The sequence below is a fragment of the Gobius niger genome (assembly GCF_951799975.1).
Source record: "Gobius niger genome assembly, chromosome: 17".
Classification (NCBI taxonomy): Eukaryota; Metazoa; Chordata; class Actinopteri; order Gobiiformes; family Gobiidae; genus Gobius; species Gobius niger.
The window spans coordinates 6,676,821-6,695,324 of NC_136868.1; the positions used below are offsets into that span (position 1 = coordinate 6,676,821).

At 41.6% G+C, this 18,504-nt stretch overlaps 1 protein-coding gene across 1 annotated transcript; it reads right to left on the reverse strand.

Moving 5' to 3' along the window:
- Positions 1-323: 323 nt before the first annotated feature.
- gng12b (guanine nucleotide binding protein (G protein), gamma 12b) lies at positions 324-3,801 on the reverse strand. Its single transcript, XM_079575029.1, has 2 exons — positions 3,698-3,801; positions 324-1,330 (listed from the first exon to the last, which is right to left on the reverse strand). The coding sequence occupies exons 1-2, from the start codon at positions 3,782-3,784 to the stop codon at positions 1,205-1,207; spliced, it is 213 nt and encodes a 70-aa protein (XP_079431155.1). The 5' UTR covers positions 3,785-3,801; the 3' UTR covers positions 324-1,204.
- Positions 3,802-18,504: the final 14,703 nt, after the last annotated feature.

The window sequence follows — 18,504 nt, forward strand, 5'->3', positions numbered from 1 at the left end:
GTGTTTTGGCAATGATGAAAATCTGCACTCCGTGACGCAAACTTGCCTACCCCTGATGTAGGGGGTAGAAAAGGCATATTTTAAACATGTTTTAACTCCATCTAGTCCCTTTAACCAAGCTCTTTTTCTCCAATTCGGCTTTACTCAAATCTAAAAGCTTCTTAACTAGAGCGTACAGCCTCTAGGCCAGCGTAATGCCTCATTTGAAAGCTGAGACCTATAAACTATGTAAGATTTTTGCCATTTTTTGTTGCATTTTCATCATCTTGCATTTTCATCATGCATTGATTGCTTTTTTTTCGTTCAGTTTTTGCCGCATTTCGTTTCTCAGCTTAATGTAAATGTGATGAAGCCACAAAATGTGACCAAAACATGTAAAAAAGCAACAAAAACCTGATGAAAACGCAACCAAAATGAGGAAAGAGCTTAGATCAGTTTTGTCGGTCTTTCAAGCTTTCAAATGAGCTCGTACACTGCCCTATAGGCTGTGATCCCCAGTCAAGAAGCTTTTAGATTTAAAGTGGTTCTGAACTGGAGAAAATGTGCTCGGTTATGGTGGGGATGATAAAATGGGAAGTTGCTGAATGGAACAAATAGGAACAAACATGCTCGCAGATTTCCTTGCTAAAATTGCTTATTTGTCGACAACAAACGGGCGTGACACTCCGAACGATAGGCCGGAACCTTCTGCATGACTTGCCACCCCATAAAGCTATATAAAGTGTTTACAGAACAGATTTATTTATCATGGAACAAGCTCACGTTTGGCTACATTGCTCGGACACAGGTGACCGACTCCGTGTCCTTTGCAATTAAGCCGCAATGGTCCGAGCGCAGGATATTGTTCTCTCTCTTCACTATCAGCAACATCACAAACGGTTTCCTCTCGCAGGTTTGAGGTGAGCGGTTGATGAGTTCATCAGGGGGGTTGAGAGTGGCATGCTGGGATAATTAGCCCCAAACACACTCCCCAATTCACGTTGCAGCCCCCCCCCCCCTTTTTAACGGCCCCTCTTGATCACTTCAGATAACAGCTACAGCGAGACAAAAGTCACAGCTATAGTCCTTTTACAAGCCACTGTGAGTGACCTTTGCGCCGGCCCGTTGGATCCACTTTGGTGCACAAGCTGGAAGGCAGAGAAGTCCTTTGCTTTTGGCCTATGGCGTGTCAATATAGGCGAAAGCTGCAGGGGTGCTGGTTCGCCTACAGAATGGCGCATGGTTTCTTGTCTTTGAAGGGGTTTTCAGAAGCCGGGATGCCCATGAGCAGCGGGTCGTATTTGGCGTGCTCGCTGCAGTAGCGCATGAGGTCGGACGAGGCCTTGGATACCTGCGGAGAGAGGGGGGCAGACGGATACAAATAGATTAGGAGAGGGGCGCTGAGGAAGAGCACGGTGATTGGGTTAATTATAGGGCGCTAATGCGAGGTGTGAAAGGGGAGGTTGTGTTGTTAAAGCCTCAGTGTCAAAGAGAAGCATAAGAAAGGACACAGTGGTTCGTGGATTGGATACTATTCGGCAACTTCAAATTATGAATGCATATTCTAGCACTTTGAAGTCCTCATAGAGCAGGGGTAGGCAACGTCAAGCCTAGCATAAAACCTCTGGCCCCCAAGATGATTTAGAGAAATGTGTTTATGCAAAATAGAGATGAAATACCAGTTAAAGTATGAGTATAATACCATCAGTCCACTGCAAGTAATAAACTCAATTTGTAAGAAATTCTCAATTTGAGCATCATTGTTTTGGTGAGTTAAAGGAATAGTTCAACATTTTTCCATACTGAGATATGTTCTTACCTGAGCTTAGACGAGTTGATGCCTACCTGTCTGGTCTTTGTGCCCTCAGTCACGCAAAAAGACCAAAGATATTGTTAGCATTTGGCCTCTCCCAATGTTTTCCTACAGCTCCAAACAGGGGTGAAGTTAGAAGCTACCGCGCTCTTCCACGGGCACACAGACCAGACAGGTCTGTATCAACTTGTCTAAGCTCAGGTAAGAACATATCTCAGTATGGAAAATCAGTGAACTATTCCTTTAAGATGTGGTTGGAATTTTCACCAAGATCATTGAGATTATTGATTTACTTGTTATGAGAGACCAACAGGCCCGGTTAATCGTGAGGCCGTCCTTCTGTGGACCCACCACCTGCAGGAGGAGCCATAAGGGGCTGGTGCAATGTGATTTGGGCAACTCCAACAGTCGCCCCCACGACCCGGAAACGGAAAAGTGGAAGAAGATGGATGGATGGATGGATTTACTTGTTCTGATATGTTTCTGACTCGTTTCAGTACATTTAGTCTTTATTTAAGTAATTATATTTTCTGGTGGGGAAAGAACATTGGTCTTATCCCATTGGCAGTTCTACTTTCTTATTTCAAGTGAGATTTACTTTACAACTAGTCAGAAATGAGCTAGCCTCAATCTAGCAAAGTAAACTTGGTTGGATCATGAAAATAGTGAGTAAAAAACAAGGTACATCTCCTCAATTTAAGTAATTTAAGCCATCTGCCAATCATATCTATGCAAACTGGGGAATCTTCTGAGATGAGCAGTTACATTGTTTTATTGATGCAGCATGACCATGACTCAACGACTGTATGATGTTAAAACACTTGTGAGGCTGTTGCATCGTTAGCAGGGAAGGATCGATATTTACTGTTGTTAATGGAGGAATGATTGTGATGTATAATAGATATAAAGAGAGTTGTCCATCATGTTAAATACTGAAGAATTCTAAGTTAGGATAGAGTATGGAAATGAGGGGTAGGATCATATAAGTTTAACGTCTTCCTACTCCCTCTTTATATATACTACTGTTCAAAAGTTTGGGGTCCCTTACAAAGAAAAGCATTAAGGAGGATAACATTAAAGGAATAGGCCACCGCTTTTCCATACTGAGATATGTTCTTACCTGAGCTTAGACGACTTGATGCGTACCTGTCTGGTCTGTGTGCGCGTGCCCTCAGTCACACAAAACAACCATTTGGCCTCTCCCAGAATATTCTAATAGCTCCAAACAGGGGTGAAGTTAGAAGCAACCAAGTTCTTCACCAGGCACAAAGACCAGACAGGTACGTATCAACTCGTCTAAGCTCAGGTAAGAACATATCTCAGTGAGGAAAAACGGTGGCCTGTTCCTTTAAATTAATCAGAAATACAGTGTAGACATTGTTAATGTTGCGAATGCCTTTTTCTAGCTGGAAACGGGTGATTTTTTAATGGAATAGCTACATAGGTGTGCAGAGGCGATGTTTAGCAACCATCGCTCAAGTGTTCTAATGGTGCATTGTCTTAGCTAATCATGTGAGAGGGTAATTGATGATTAGAAAACCCTCTAATCATCAATTATGCTAGCACTGCTGAAAACTTGTGCACATAAGATGTTCGAAAATTTTTTAAAAAAAGATCAAAATAGGCTGGGTGGCAATCAGAGTCAGAATCAGAATTGGTTTTATTACCATTGTCAATGAACAGGTTCACAAACCAAAAAATTATCTTTAATGTAATTGTGCAACATGAAAGACATAACATATAACTTGGGAGATAAATAATAAACTATAGAAACTTTAAAACTATAAAACTATGAGGGCAGGCATAGAGTAGAAAAAAAGTCAGTCATGGCTGAGATCATAAACACCTTAACCTTCACCAATCACGTAACACCAGTCTAGGTCTACCTTCACCTTGACCTCTCACCTTTATCCTGTTGATCCTGGCCTCGATCCGTAGCTGCTGAACCGTGCGTCGTGCCTGCGCCAAACCGCTCGCGCTTTTTGACGACATCCTTCACACAACGAAACCTGCACAGAAAAATGAAAATGTTTTATTATGGCTGAACACTGTCTGCCACATGAAATCTGACCTATTAATGTTCTCTCAAGGCCACAGTGTCCAGCATGTGTCTCAAAATGTAGGTCATGGAAAGTGCCCCTTTATGGCTTTATATAAAAGATGTCGTGGCCAAATGTAACCATATTATCTAAATGAAATAAAGTTGTGTTTGCTCTACATGATATTGAGTGCTGTGATGTGCCTGTCGTGCTCTGGGCAGCACAGAGTGTCCTGTACGTAGGTCGCTGCCGTCGTCTTTAATGAGCTGTGGTAAATAGGACACAAGGAAAGGGGAGGCGAGTGAGGTGACACCTGGAGACCTGCAGTGTTATGGTGACCTGGTTATGAACACAATGTGAGACACACAGCAACGGGTAATTAATGCAATTGTGGAGAATTACACCTTTTATAATAAGGCTGAATCAAAAATATCTACCACAGTTTGAACACTGTGCAGTGGTTTGTGCATGAAATCTACTGTTTTTATTATGAGCATGTGTATTATGTGCCTTTTAAAGTCAGGATAAGGCAACAAACCCGCAAAATGACAAAAACAAAAGTGTGAAACTTTGCATTTTATTGATTGTTTGATAGATACAGACGGCATCTCGTCATAGAAGGGGGCGTGGCCTCGTCAAAGGGGAAAACAGAATCTTTGGGGAAACAATTTTTCACTCTTTTTTATCCATTTCCTGGTGGATTACGAACTTATTTATCACATACAAATAAAGTCAAGTCTAGATCGGGCCCATATGGACGTTTATTCACAGCAGATGGTTCAGTAGAAGTGAAAAAACGGCAGTCGTAGCTAACGCTAGCTAGCTGTTAGCATTAGCACGCAGCTAACATGTAGCATCATGTTAGCATTCTCCATTATTTATGTATTTATGAGCTGTTGAACCACTTTGCTCCTCTCCATGTCTGTGTATCTTTTTTAGTAGAAAACCAAATTCATAATTCAGCATTTGTTTAAGTAGTTTTTGAATAATTAGAGAAAGTTTTCTCCAAATTGTTTTCCCCCTTAACTGTTTTCAAACACAACCATATATGGGCGATTCCAGAGATGCCGTCTGTATTGATTGTTTATACCGAGTTCAATGTTCATATGCACATGACTTTTTTCACATCGTTATGTAGCTTTTACAGCATTTTAACATACATTCATATTAAGGCTGTGAATTTTTTTTTATTTGATTGTTGTTTTAATGCTCAATCCAATTACAGTATAAATAATTTGGATGTTTAACAATCTTTGTTGCCCACTGCACAGTGACTTTTCAGTTAGAGGAAGAGTTTGGCTTTTTATTTTTCCATATCCATATATGTACTTCTAATATTATTTTACATAATTACACTCGAGTGGGAGGATATTCAACTTATAAGTTCCCACCCCTGTAAGCGTAATGACATTAATGTGGCAGGAGCAAATAGCAGTGCAATGTTCAACAACATGACAGCAACAAACAGCACAGTGGCCCCTCCAGCAATGCACCTGCTGATCAAGTAAAGCACAAACCCGTCTCCAATAAGTGCCACATTCAGTCAGTACCGCCACAATTACAATTTGCTAACTTCAGTCATTTTCCCTCTCCTTTCTTTTGCAACATTACTCCAGTAACACACCTTGGCTTGCGTTGTTCCAACCAATACTTGAGAATGCATTTTCCAACCACGTGAGCCAAATAGTCAATCACTTTATGTTTCCATGCGCTTTCCTTCATGTTGTTCAATTTACTGGGAAATTAACTTCTTTCACAAAGGGTGACGCGGCTGTCCACTGACAAAACATCAGCATTACACCATCACGTTACAAAATCAGTTGACAAAAGTTCTTCAGAAGTCATCTGCACTGACTCGCGGATTTTTCCACTCTCATCCTAAGAGGCATCATCAGCATCTAAGCAGGTTTAATATATACCAATCATGCTGCGAAGGGTTAACCTTGTAATTAATTCCAACCATTTTTATTCTCAACTCGTTCTAATGCCTTTGTCTTTGTAGTGAGTCACTTTGACAATGTATATTAAAAAAATGCAACTCAAACACAGCACTGACAAAAAGGCTTGAATTTGATGGGACAATGCGTATTATGTATTTTCATCCCCTTACATGTTCCAGCTCTGTCCAAATGTCTAGAATGAGCCCAGACTTTTTCTCCACATCTGCCTCTAAAATCCTGCACTCTCAAAAGGTGTTAGTCCGACATGCACGAGCTTAATATAGAAACTGCAGTTACACGCAAGACCTGAGGTGGCAGTAGTGAGTATAAAACTGTCCAACATCTAGCCCCTTTAAGTTATGTTGGGGCAACAGTGGCACACATAGGAGAGCGGGTCGTCTTGTGAATCGAATTGAGTGCCTAAAGCAGCCTAAAAAGGTGCTATATAAATGCACTGCAAAAAGTAATTAACTAGATCAGTATAAACATCTCAATTTGAGCATAATAATCCAAGTTGTTTTGACAAGTTAAGAAGTTCTTGGGCATTTGTCCTAGATTATTTCACTTGTTCTGAGATGTCTCTGACTCGTTTCAATACATTTCGTCCTCATTTCAGGTCATTTTCTTTGCCAATGGGGTAAGAAACTTGGTCTTATCTCATTGGCAATTTTACTTTCTTATTTCAAGCGAGATTTACCTTAGAACTGGTCTGAAATGTCCTCAAACAAGCAAAGTAAAAGTGTCTAAATGAGTGAAAACCGCTCAAAACAAGAAACATTTCCTCAATTCATTTAAGCCAATGCTTGATATTCAGTGTGCAGTGTGCAACCATGTTATGTTATGTTATGGTGATAAAATCGTGATCATGTTCATAATGCGTACAGTGTCAGCACTTTGTGAAACCTCCTCCGTGGTTCAGTGCAGTGGCCCATCTGCCCAGTTTGTTCTCTACTTATTTCAGGCTACGACACTTGCAAAAATCCACTATCATCCTGCATGAACCCGATCAAAGCGGGCAGTGATCCGTCAAATGCCCGTTTTCTAAGAACAATTTGAATGCCTTCCTCAGCATAACACCTGCACCGAAACTGTAACAGGCAGTGACTTTGCATTTCTTGGTGTTCTGTTCTTTGAAGGAGGAGTGGATGATAGCCGTGCTCAGAGCGGGGCCGGCCCCCCCTTTTGCAGAAGCTCGTGCCAACTCCCTTTACTGTCAATGTTTCAACAGAGTACAGGACGAGCGCTGCTGGAAGTCAGGTGAACAGCGTTGAGTACACAGAGAAACTTTTATTATTGCCCCACACATGAGGGCCTCAAGCTAGTCTAAGGTACAGGACACAGACTACTTTGCTGTAGATCATGTTTAGTCCAGGACTGGTTTCATAAGCCCTGGTTCTGTATAAAATGTGCATTCAGTTTTAGAGCTAGTCCAGAATTGTATTTTAGTTCCTTTTAAGGTTATGATGCACTGCAAACTTTGTGCAAAAAGTTTTCAAACGCTCTACTGCTCTGTGGAATGGTTATCAATAAACATTCTTGCGTCAGTTCCCTTTTCTCCGTAGAAATGTTTGGGTAAGAAAACAGAAGCGAGACCTCTTCTAAAAATGACGCATTTCATTAACGTGTCTCTCCAAATAAACAAATAGAGCAAAGTGTATTTGGCTTTTGGTTCCTGCACGGCCACTTTCAGTTGCTGCGTGTGCAAGTAAAACTGCCCGAGAAGCATTTCCTCCTTTTTTTCCCCAAGAATCCGTGACGTAGCGGCCTGGTGAAAGAAGACGCTCGTGTCCTGGAAGTGGGAATTGTGAAACAGCTGCCGTTAGGTTGGGCCACAGTGTTTACGCACACAGACTCCAGTTCAGAAGAAACCAACTGTTGCTTCTGGGAAGGTATTCAAATGAACTTGTCGCTGTTTCATGTGCAAGGCTGTGCAGTGCAGAGAATGGGGAATGCAGCCCCTTGGATATGAAGTCTGTTGGAACATATTACAAACAGACAGAGCATACGCAAAACTGTCTATATTCAGTGTTTTACATAATATGCATATGTTGAAAATGGGAAAGTGGGTGAGCAATTCAGTCGTACATTTTGCATACACAACATAATGGAGCCTCTTTAAGTTTTTACAAGGATTTTAATTGTGCAGGATTACTTAAAGGGACTATACAGAGTTTAAAAGTGTCAAAACGAAGTACTTTCATCCCCCTACACGTTCCAGCAACGGCCAAATGTGTAGAATGAGCCCAGACCTATTCACCACAACTGTGCCTTCATGCACGAGCTTAAAGGGATATTCCAGGATTTTTGACATAGGGCCTCATTTCCTAGTTATCCAGAGTGTTGCTGATTTCTGGAGATTTTTTTGTAAATCATGCAGTTCTTATGTTTGAAGAGTTTCGTGGTACTAGGCTAGTGCAAGGCTAGCGCATTTCTAGCTAGTCTGCATTAAAAACAGTCTGACCCGCTCCACAGAGCACCTGAGGCAAATCACTTATAACACCAGACTAACCATATAAATGTCTGTGTCGATAGAATAATTTAAACCATTTTGCATTTAAAATAACTTATTTTTAGCAGCATCAGCTTCGTGGTTGTATAAGCTATGCAGCGGCGGAGTGATCTGCTAGAAAATAGTCCCTCAAAATGCGATCATTCATGTGATGCAGGTCAGTTATTCCAAAAATTACTCTATGGACACAGACATTTATATGGTTAGTCTGGCGTTATAAGTGATTTGCCTCAGGTGCACTGTGGAGCGGGTCAGACTGTTTTTAATGCAGGCTAGCTGATACCATACAAATGCGCTAGCCTTGCATTAGCCTAGCACCACGAAGCTCTTCAAAGATAAGAACGGCATGAATTACACAAAAAAAAAATATCTCCAGAAATCAGCAACACTCTGGATAACTAAGAAATGAAGCCCTATGTCAAAAATCCTGAAATATCCCTTTAATATAGAACCTGCAGTTATGTGTAAGACCTGAGGTGGCAGTAGTGAGTTTAAAATGACCATCTAGTCTCTTTAAAAATGCATGAAAAAAACATAGGTAAATCATAAATGTTCAAAAAGCTCAATGAGCCCTGTAATACTATAATCATTCAGCTAGATGAAAAAAATCAGATGATTTTTACAGTCTTTCCTTGGTCATTTTTCAAAGTGAGTCAATAGAGTTCGGAAATGTGATGTCATATCGCTAAGCATTATGGGATTAGCTGCAACTGTAAACTAATGGAGATTTTAAAAGTTCCACAGCTTTTTTCCTCCACTTTTTATACTGTTTTTAGCTAATGTTAGTCTATGGAAATGCATGCTAACAGCTGCAAAGATGGCGGATCTCCATGGTAACTGTGGAATTTCCCGAACTCTATATCTGCAACACTATAACTATGTCCCAAAGTTCTCATAAACCTATATAAAATCCATGCAAGGTCTACAGACAATGGCTAAAACAAATGCACAGCACCAATGATATCACACGTGCACAAGTGATTTGCAGCCACTCTCCACAGCGGGATACACACAGGAGAGAGACAGAAGGGAGGGTCAGACAGAGGCGGGGGGGGATCAAACATGGCCGACAGGAGACACAGGGTCGGTCTCTCTGATCCGTCGCCCACTCCCTTCCTTCCTCCACAGGAAGCTCCACGGACTGTGACTACTAAATGATTTAATATGAGCGGCTGCGGCAGAAATAGACGCTGGCCACAGGAGCTCCACCTTCTGCAGCTCTTTTGTGCCCCAGACAGCACTAAGCGACCATCCGGATTCCTGCAAGATCTTTTGACAAAGCTGTTCTTTTCTTGTAGTAATTTTCTACATCCTGTTTCCAATGGTTTGACTAGAAATTTAAGAACTGCATTTATTTCTGTTGGTTTCTAACCTCCAGTATTATCCTGGCAAGGCAAGTTTATTTGTAGAGCACAACTCGTACACATGCCAATTGAAACACTGCAAAAAGAAATGAACTAGATCAGTATAAACATCTCAATTTGAGCATAATAATCCAAATTTTAGTTGTTTTGACTAGTTAAGAAGTTCTTGGGCATTTGTCCTCGATCATTTCACTTGTTCTGAGATGTTTCTGGCTCGTTTCGATACATTTCGTCCTTATTTCAGGTCATTTTCTTTGCCAATGGGGTAAGAAAATTGGTCTTATCTCATTGGCAATTTTACTTTCTTATTTCAAGCGAGATTTACCCTGGAACTGGTCTGAAATGTCCTCAAACAAGCAAAGTAAACTTGGTCCAGGAAAAGTGTCTAAATGAGTGAAAACCGCTCAAAACAAGATACATTTCCTCAATTCAAGTCATTTAAGCCAATGCTTGATATTTACTTTTTGTAGTGAAGTGCTTTACAGAGCAGGTGGCTGCACACAATTTGACCCGGAAAAGTCCCATTGTGATTAAGACTTGCAACCTAGGACCTTGTTGAGAGAGACAAGCGATTGTAATGCACAAAGAGTGTCTGAATCAAGTGGAGATAATGAACTTCTGTAGACTGTTTCATTGTTACTGTGTCAACCTGTCGAGTAATACACTACACAGCCTTATTGGAGAACTTCTCCAGATCTATAGCCTAGATCTTGGTCCGGAGCATCAATGGAGAATCTGGAGCATCAAGGTTAGGAGGATCTGGACAACACCAGCACCAAGAGGTGGCATACACTTTACTGGAGTTAAAGGGACTCCAGGAAAAATGTTAAAATTAGGTATTTTCCACCCTGTACTTACTCCAGCAATGTCCTAATGTGTTGAATGAGACCAGACCGATTCACCACAACTTCTGCAGTCACTCAAAAAGTTGTCATGCACAAGCTTAATATAGAAACTGCAGTTATGCATAAAACCTGAGGTGGCAGTAGCGAGTATAAATAATGACAACTGCAAAGTATAATTACACAAAATTAAACAATGTGGATTTTCTAAGCGGATAAAAGGAGGGACTATATTGTAAGGCGTAATAATACCAGGAGTAATATGGCATCCGCACAGTAAAGTGAAGATTACTTCGCAGTAAAGTGAAGACTACTGCACGGATTTACTGCACTGGTTTTATTACGCCTTACAATATAGTTCCCCCTTTTATCTGCTTAGAAAATCCACATTGTTTAATTTTGTGTAATTATACTTTGTAGTGTAACACTTCACGTAACCATATTTAAATAGGGAAAACGTGGAAGAGCTTGGTAGCTTCTATCTTGACCAGTTTTGGAGCTATAGAGGAGAGAGGGAGAGGCTAAATGCTAACGCCGTCTGCGCTGTGTTTACGTGACTGAAGGCACGGGTGAAGATCAGACAGGTCCTAAAGAACTCGTCAAAGCTAAGGTAAGAACATATCTAAGTATGTAAAAACAGTGGCCTATTCCTTTAAGTTAAAAATGACGACGAAAAGACAAATGTGCAGCAGCAGAAGTCTGAACTTCCATAAATTATTGATATGTACATTGAGCCTTGAAGCTTGTTTATAAAGATGAGGGCAATAAGGCTGAAATGTAATCAAAGAAATATTCCAATGGCTGCATTACGTGTTTGCCTTTTTGAAACACACTCACGCACATGAGTAAAACGCCACAACTGCCTCTAAAAACCTGCACTGTCACTCAAAGAGTATTTATTTTGTGTCCGAAGTGCCGTCATGCACAAGCTTAATATAGAACCTGCAGTTACGTGTAAGACCTGAGGTGGCAGTAGTGAGTATAAAATGACCAACTTGCATCTAGTCTCTTTATTGTTAAGGTGCTTTATTTGTCCCATCCTTTGACGCCACTGGGACAAATGCTTTATAATTAGATGCATCTCCCACAAATGTCTGAGTTTAAACTAAAGGAGGACAAAGCAAAATTCAGTATAGTGCCTTTAAGTCAAAAATGGTTGGATCATTCAAGCTAGAAAAAACAAATATCAGGGTCACATAAGAAATATAACCTTGGCACAAGCAAAGCAGGGAAACAGTAGCAAAAAGCACTTAAATTCTGAAGCACTTGTTGTCCCTGACCCTCTTATCAGAGTCGGGACCGTTGTTTTACGCTGCACAGGCCTGAGTGAACAGACTGAACAGACCAGTGACATTCAGACGTCACTCTGCTCTCTGACGTGTTCGACTGAGTGCGACGTCTGAAGATACTGGAGTCTACGGGAACTCTGAAAGGACAAATTACATACATAATGAGGACAACAACAAGAACCAAGGTTTACGACCACATTGTAGTCTGTGGTCCCCCCGAGGACTTAAGTGACACAAATTAGTCACACTAAACCTGAACAATAGTGAGCACCTGCACACATACAACTGTTGTGTCAGAGATCATTAGCTGATCCATTATTCATGCCGGTTGTAAACCACAAAGTTCAGACCAATAGTTTGAAGCTCTTTTTCCATTTTCTTAGAAAATGGACTGTTTACAGTGGAACTAAACTCATTAGCTTTATTAAGGCACCCATCCTGATTCTTCAATGGAATAAGTTCTTGAGCATATTTCAGAACAGAACAGGCAAAGCTAAACCAGGTCACAGTAAAGTCAACAAGAACAAGAATAGAATAGAATAGAATAGAATAGAAAAGTTTTATTGTCTACCATACCCCATGATGGCAGAAATGTGCTCACACATTCAAATACATTTGCCCAGCAAATATAATAAAAATAGATTTTACATTAAAAGGAACAGACAAAGCGACATTAGGGGTTACAACTTAAAGCAGTATTAAGTAACTCATGCCCCTAGAGGTCATAATTTTTTTGTCTGTGAGAGTAAATACTACACTGACAGAAAAGGCGAAGGGAGAGAGGGATATTGTTCATCCAATTACACAATGGAAATCTTTTTTTTCACTCAAACATTGCTGTGAATACTGTTTAAAGTGGCGCTAGCCCGCAGTTAGCTTTGTCTGTTAGCCTGTTAGCTTCTTCTTCGTGATTCCATTAGTGTGTATTGCACCTCCGACCTGTAGGCAGCGAAGCTGCAATTGTGGTTTTCTGCCCAGAGACACCAGGGGGAGATGAAAGACCCCCCAATCATCCCATAACATTTGTATTACGAAAAGGGTTTATTAAGTTACTTAGTACTGCTTTAACAAGCTAGCCATTTGAGCTACTTTTAAGTTCAATCAGTAAAATGGTTGATTTAGCTGTGCACAGCAGTTTCTTTCTTTAACAAAAAACAATGATTGTCATAAATGTATTTAGCAACTGTCTAACCCTGCCCAAAGTGAGACCCAAGGGCCAAATGTGGCTCTCAGTACAACTTTTGATGTCCTGAGGTTTCTTCTTGAACCGCCTGAGATGGTACTTTTTGCTGCTAGTTGAATAATTACACATGATTAACCTCTTAACCCCCACCTGAACCGAGCACACTTTCCCCATTTTATCAAAAAAAGTGGCAAACTAGCAAGGATGAAAACGAAACCAAAATGTGACAATAAAGCAACAAAAACATGCTAGAAAAGCAACTTTAACATATCAAAAAAAGTGACAAAACAGTGTCAAAAACATGATGAAAACACACGAAAAAAGTGACATAAATTGTGCCGAAAACACGACAAAAACGCTTCAAAAATGTGACAAAACCGAAGTCAACAACGCAACAAAAAAATTACATTTTCTTCCAAATGTGGCATTACACTGATGCTGTCCAGTCGAGAAACTTTTAGATTTGGGTACAGTCGAGGTGGGAGTTTAGAGGTTAAAACCACAAAAACGAGTATTTACTTGTGAGACAGGCCTCGCATTAGGATTCCAAGTCTAAATATAGATAATGGGAACAGTTCGAACATCTCTTAAATGCACCTGTTTGACTGCATTAACTACTGTGGCCCTCCAAGCTGCTACACTACAACATGCCGCCCTCGATGAGAAAAGTTTGGAATCCCCTTGTCTAGCCTATTTTAGGTTGCACAAAAAATCAATTCAATAATAAAGTGGCACATGATCCAAAAGTGCCTTGTTCTGCACAATCATCATGACATTCATTTCTTTTCGCTCATGCTACAACAGAAACAGAAACAGAAACAGGGCATTAACCACCAGCACTTATTCACTGTAAGGCTTCAGTTCAACAGTTGCCCAGGCACATACATTCACTGTAACCCTGGTGGCCATATTAGGAGTAGCCCGCATATGCTGCAGGAGACTGGCGGTGCTCTGTGTCCACTCAGGCGCGGCGCAGAGTAAACACAGAGGAACTCCAGTTATGTAAAGCATGCATCGGCTGTGTATGTGAGCATTCGTATAATCACATGTGATCAGTTACAGCCCATAACTCCGACTAACTAAAGAACTAGACACAAGTATGCATCAATAATGAGATAATGGTCTGAGCACCGGCCAAAGAATGTCTGCAATGGACTCAGCTGTGCGCGTCCCTGTCTGTTGCTAAGGCTTGTGAGAGATTATGGTCCGACAGGATTCACTCCAGATATGTTTTCAGGTAAAACCAATGCTAGTCAGGGAAGAAATGGCACACTGATTGCATTGAATGTTGAATGTTTAACCACTTTGGAGTGCACTTTCTTGATAAATGCATGTATCGCCTCGCTTTAGCGCTGCTCTGCGGTGTTAAGCAGGTCTGAGTGCGATGTTTGGCAGCAGATCTGAGCCGCGTTACTCACCTCAGGACAACTCCGTGTCATAAAAAGCGTAGAGTTGGCTCAGAGGGGCCCACCTGCACCGAGCCACATCAAAGCTCAGAAATACTTCAAAACTGCTTCTTTTTTTTTTTTCCCCTCAATGCTTTCACACAGAGCAGAAGCACACATGTTTGCAGGGACTTTTCCTCCAGCACACGATGAAAAGGTTTTTTTGGGGGGGGTTCAGAAATGCTGCTGTGTCAGATGTTCAGCGCTGTCTCACGAGTGAAAAATGCAGTTTAGCGTCTAGCGTGGAGGAATTTCCCAGACTCATTCAGACTCTATTGGGAATCCATCTGACCTAAGAGTGTGGTTGTCGCCTTTGTAAGCAATTCAAGATGCTAATTCTCCCGGAGCGTCTGAAAAGCAGATAACGCCACAATAAACACATTAGCAACATCTTTGTTTTCCCGTTTAAAGATTACAGCCAAGTCATTCAGCCGCTGATAACCAGAAGTCCAAACCGTCTCCTATGAATCAATCTCTATCAGCCGTCTACTTCCCTAAAACAGTTGGGTTATCTTTGCCACTGTTGCAAATCTACCCGGCGACAACCCCGGTGCCCTCCCGTAAGCCCCCATAAGCTTCGGCCACATTATGCAGGCGCGGAGACAATGCGGGAGAGGGTATTGGCAGAGGGGCGCGCTGGGCAGGACGGCTGTTTTGTGCATTGTGCGGGGAACAGAGGCACCAGGACGGCGGTTGAGGGGGCTTTGACGGGGCTAGAGTCACCCCCCCCCCCCCCCCCCCCCCCCCCCCCCGCCCCCCCCCAACCACGAGCTCTAATCTCAAACGGGACGATGCTATCAGGGAGCCAGTCGAGGGGGGGTCCAGCCAGGCGTGCAGAGGAAAGAGACAGGCCGCCCAGCACAAACAAATTTATGTCTGCTGCTTTAAGAGTTCACGGGAGATGCTGGAGGTGCAGGGAGGGTGTAACCTATTCTGCAAGGGTTTTTTTTTCCTTTTTTTAAAGATTCATAAGGGAAACCGGAGCAGACAAAAAGCAAAACCCACTGTCACTGTGTGTCCTCGGGCAGCGGCAGGAAGTCTCATCCCACACCCTACTACAGTACACATACTACACCTTTAATTGGCTTCTAAGTAGTTGTGTGTAATCGATGCATCAAACCATTGCTATTTGCCTAAGCTGCATAATGTGGGCATTGCACGTTTGCCTATATTAGTCATCTTATGTGCCTAATGAGTCACCATTGCTATCTTTAATCTGCTCTAAGTGCAGCAGCATAAAAGGTCGGCAATCCATTTACAAAATAGAGGAAAAACTTGAGCCTAGAAAGATACAGACGGCATCTTTGGAATTGCCCAGTGGGGGAAAACAAAGGAAAAAACAGAACATTTTCCCATTTCTCCACCATTATTTTAGCAAATGCAGAATTACAGCCTATGTTTTTCTACTAAATAAAGATAGAGACATGGAGAGGAGCAAAGTGGTTCAACAGTCCATTAACAGTTAAAAAACTGAGAATGCTAACCAGGAAGCTAACGTTAGCTTCCTACTACACATGCTAAGGCTAGCTATGAGTGCTTTTGCTTCTATTTAACAATCTGCTGTGAAAAAACATCAGCATGGACCCGATGACTTGACCCTTGACTTTTTGTGTGTGAGATAAATATGTTAATAGTCTGACAGAAAACTGCTAAAAAAGAGTGAAAAATTGTAATTTCCATGAGACGCTTTTCTTCCCCCCCTATTTATAACCTGATTATGAGTCCGTCCATCATCATCTTTTCAAAATGTGTCTAAACCTCTTCCCCCCCGCTATAACCGAGTGCATTTTCTCCAGTTCGGCTTTACCCAAATCTGAAAGCTTCTCAACTGGACAGCAACAGTGTAATGTCTCTTTTGAAAGCTAAGACTCACAAAAATGATTGTGACTTTTTTGTCACATTTTTGTCGTGTTTTAGTCTCTTTTTTGTCATGTTTTTGTCACGTCTTTGTGGCATTTTTGTTGCTTTTCCAGCACGTTTTTTAGTCGCTCTTTTGTCGCTTCTTTGTTGCGTTTTCATCCTCATTTTCTAAGCAAGAGCTTTTTTAATTTTTTCTTTTTTTTTAAAGCTTTTCAATTTGGGTAATGGCAAACAGCAGAAAAAGTGCTTGGTTCAGGTGAGGATGATTTATAGACCTGCTTTTGGACTCCTTAATATTTCACGTTATGTAAATCAAATGAATGTGTGTGTGGGAAAGACACTTGACGAGTAAGGACTGCTCTTATTAGCATCTTATTTTTTGCTTAGAGCTAGAGCTGAACGATTAAGTGCATTTGCAATTTCATCGCAATATTACACAACGTGATTTCCAAATCGCAGAGGCACAGAGCCATTCTGTGTGATGGCGGTGATGGCCGCGGCCCATAGAAGTGAATGTGAACCGTCTAGTTAAGGCATGCGGTAGATCGTGGGTGTACAGTGAAAATATCAGTGCTTACAATGCAGCCACTGCAAAGGTCAATTGCATTTTTCTCCGTTAGCTTAGCGTTAGCCGCAGCGCTAATCACTCGATTCCCTCGCTGCTACTCGCTCGATGCACTGGTCACAGAAACTCACCTTATCTCAGAAGCACTGACTAAAACACAATTAAGATGCAAACAGCGAGAAATTATTTAGGATATTTACAAAATTTTTTTACAGTAAACGATTATATAAATGTTGGCTATTTTGAATTTAAATGATTATTAAGGACTAAAATGTAAGTGACACTTTAATAAGTCAGTTGTTGTTTTATTGATTGTTGACCTTTTATTTCACCAGGATAGTCCCACTGAGATTAAGAATCCCTTTTTCAGGGGAGTCCTGGCCCCAGAGGGGAATCAATTGTACATGTTTTTAGTGGTAGGGGAAACCGGAGTACCAGGAGGAAACCTACGCAGACACGGGGAGAACATGCAAACTCCACACAGAAAGGCCCTGTCCAGGTGGGAATCGAATCTGGGACCTTCTAGCTGTGAGGCGTGAGCGCTAACCGCTGCGCCACCGTGCTGCCCAAAATGTAAATATATAAATATTGAAGTTATTAATGGGGGAAAACAATCCAAATAAAATCGCAGTTAGAGCACCCACCGCTGGCACCAGGGGGAACTAACCATGGTAAAAACAAAACACAAGCCACCAGTTTAAGCTATAACGACATGCTAACAGATGGATGGCGGTGCGATAGACGCAGTTTGAGAGAAGAACGGCTCTGGCGATTCAATATCGAGAGGAGAGTTGTATCTATTATGCAACAAAGTCCAGATTGTACAGAATATCTGCATGATTTGTTCCCTTTAATATGGCTTGACTTTTGATGAACCATTCATAGGCAACAGGAGGATCATTCTGAGACGTATGATTGCACAAAACAGAGGTCAAATAGGTATAAAATACTCAAAGCATTGTCAAATCCTTCTAAATTGAGGAAGCCTGCCTAATCCTGATTTAGACAATGCAAAATGATCAATGAGTAATTCCATAAAATACTCCGCGAGCTCAAAGCAATTACCTACGTGGCGAGACACAGACAAACTGCTTGATCTGTTGCCTTCCTAGACAATTACATGGATCTTAACAGTGAGATTGCAGTCTGACTAAGGCCCTAATTTCCCCCGAGACTTCGAGTAACTGCAGCAGCGATTCCCACCTCCTCAGTTTTTAATAGACCGTTAAAAGGCTTTGAGGAGCGGCTGTGAACTGAGCCGGCGCGAACAAACCCGGGAGGTGCCGAGTAAAACGCACGTGGGTTCCTTTGGGCTGAGTCACGGGACAGAGAGGCTCTTTCTCACAATAACCGCGCACCCTTCCCCTGTATTCTAGTGTCATAACTCACAGTGGGCGAGGTTTCTGTCGGGGCAATACGATCTCTAGTATCGGTGCCACAATTGTGTACAGTGAGTTGTTGGATTAGTCTGAGGCTATAAATGCTCAAATTAATATTATTTTGTTTATTAAAGGAAATTAAAAGAAGGGATACACAGAGACTCATCAGGGCAACGCTGCAGGTGGAAACTTTTATGAAGATCAAAAAACAGCACGATAGTGATCTGTAGTTGTAGTAGTGAAAAAGTGGTGCAGAAAGCAAGACACATCACACTTATGAATCTTTGGGATGTGCTG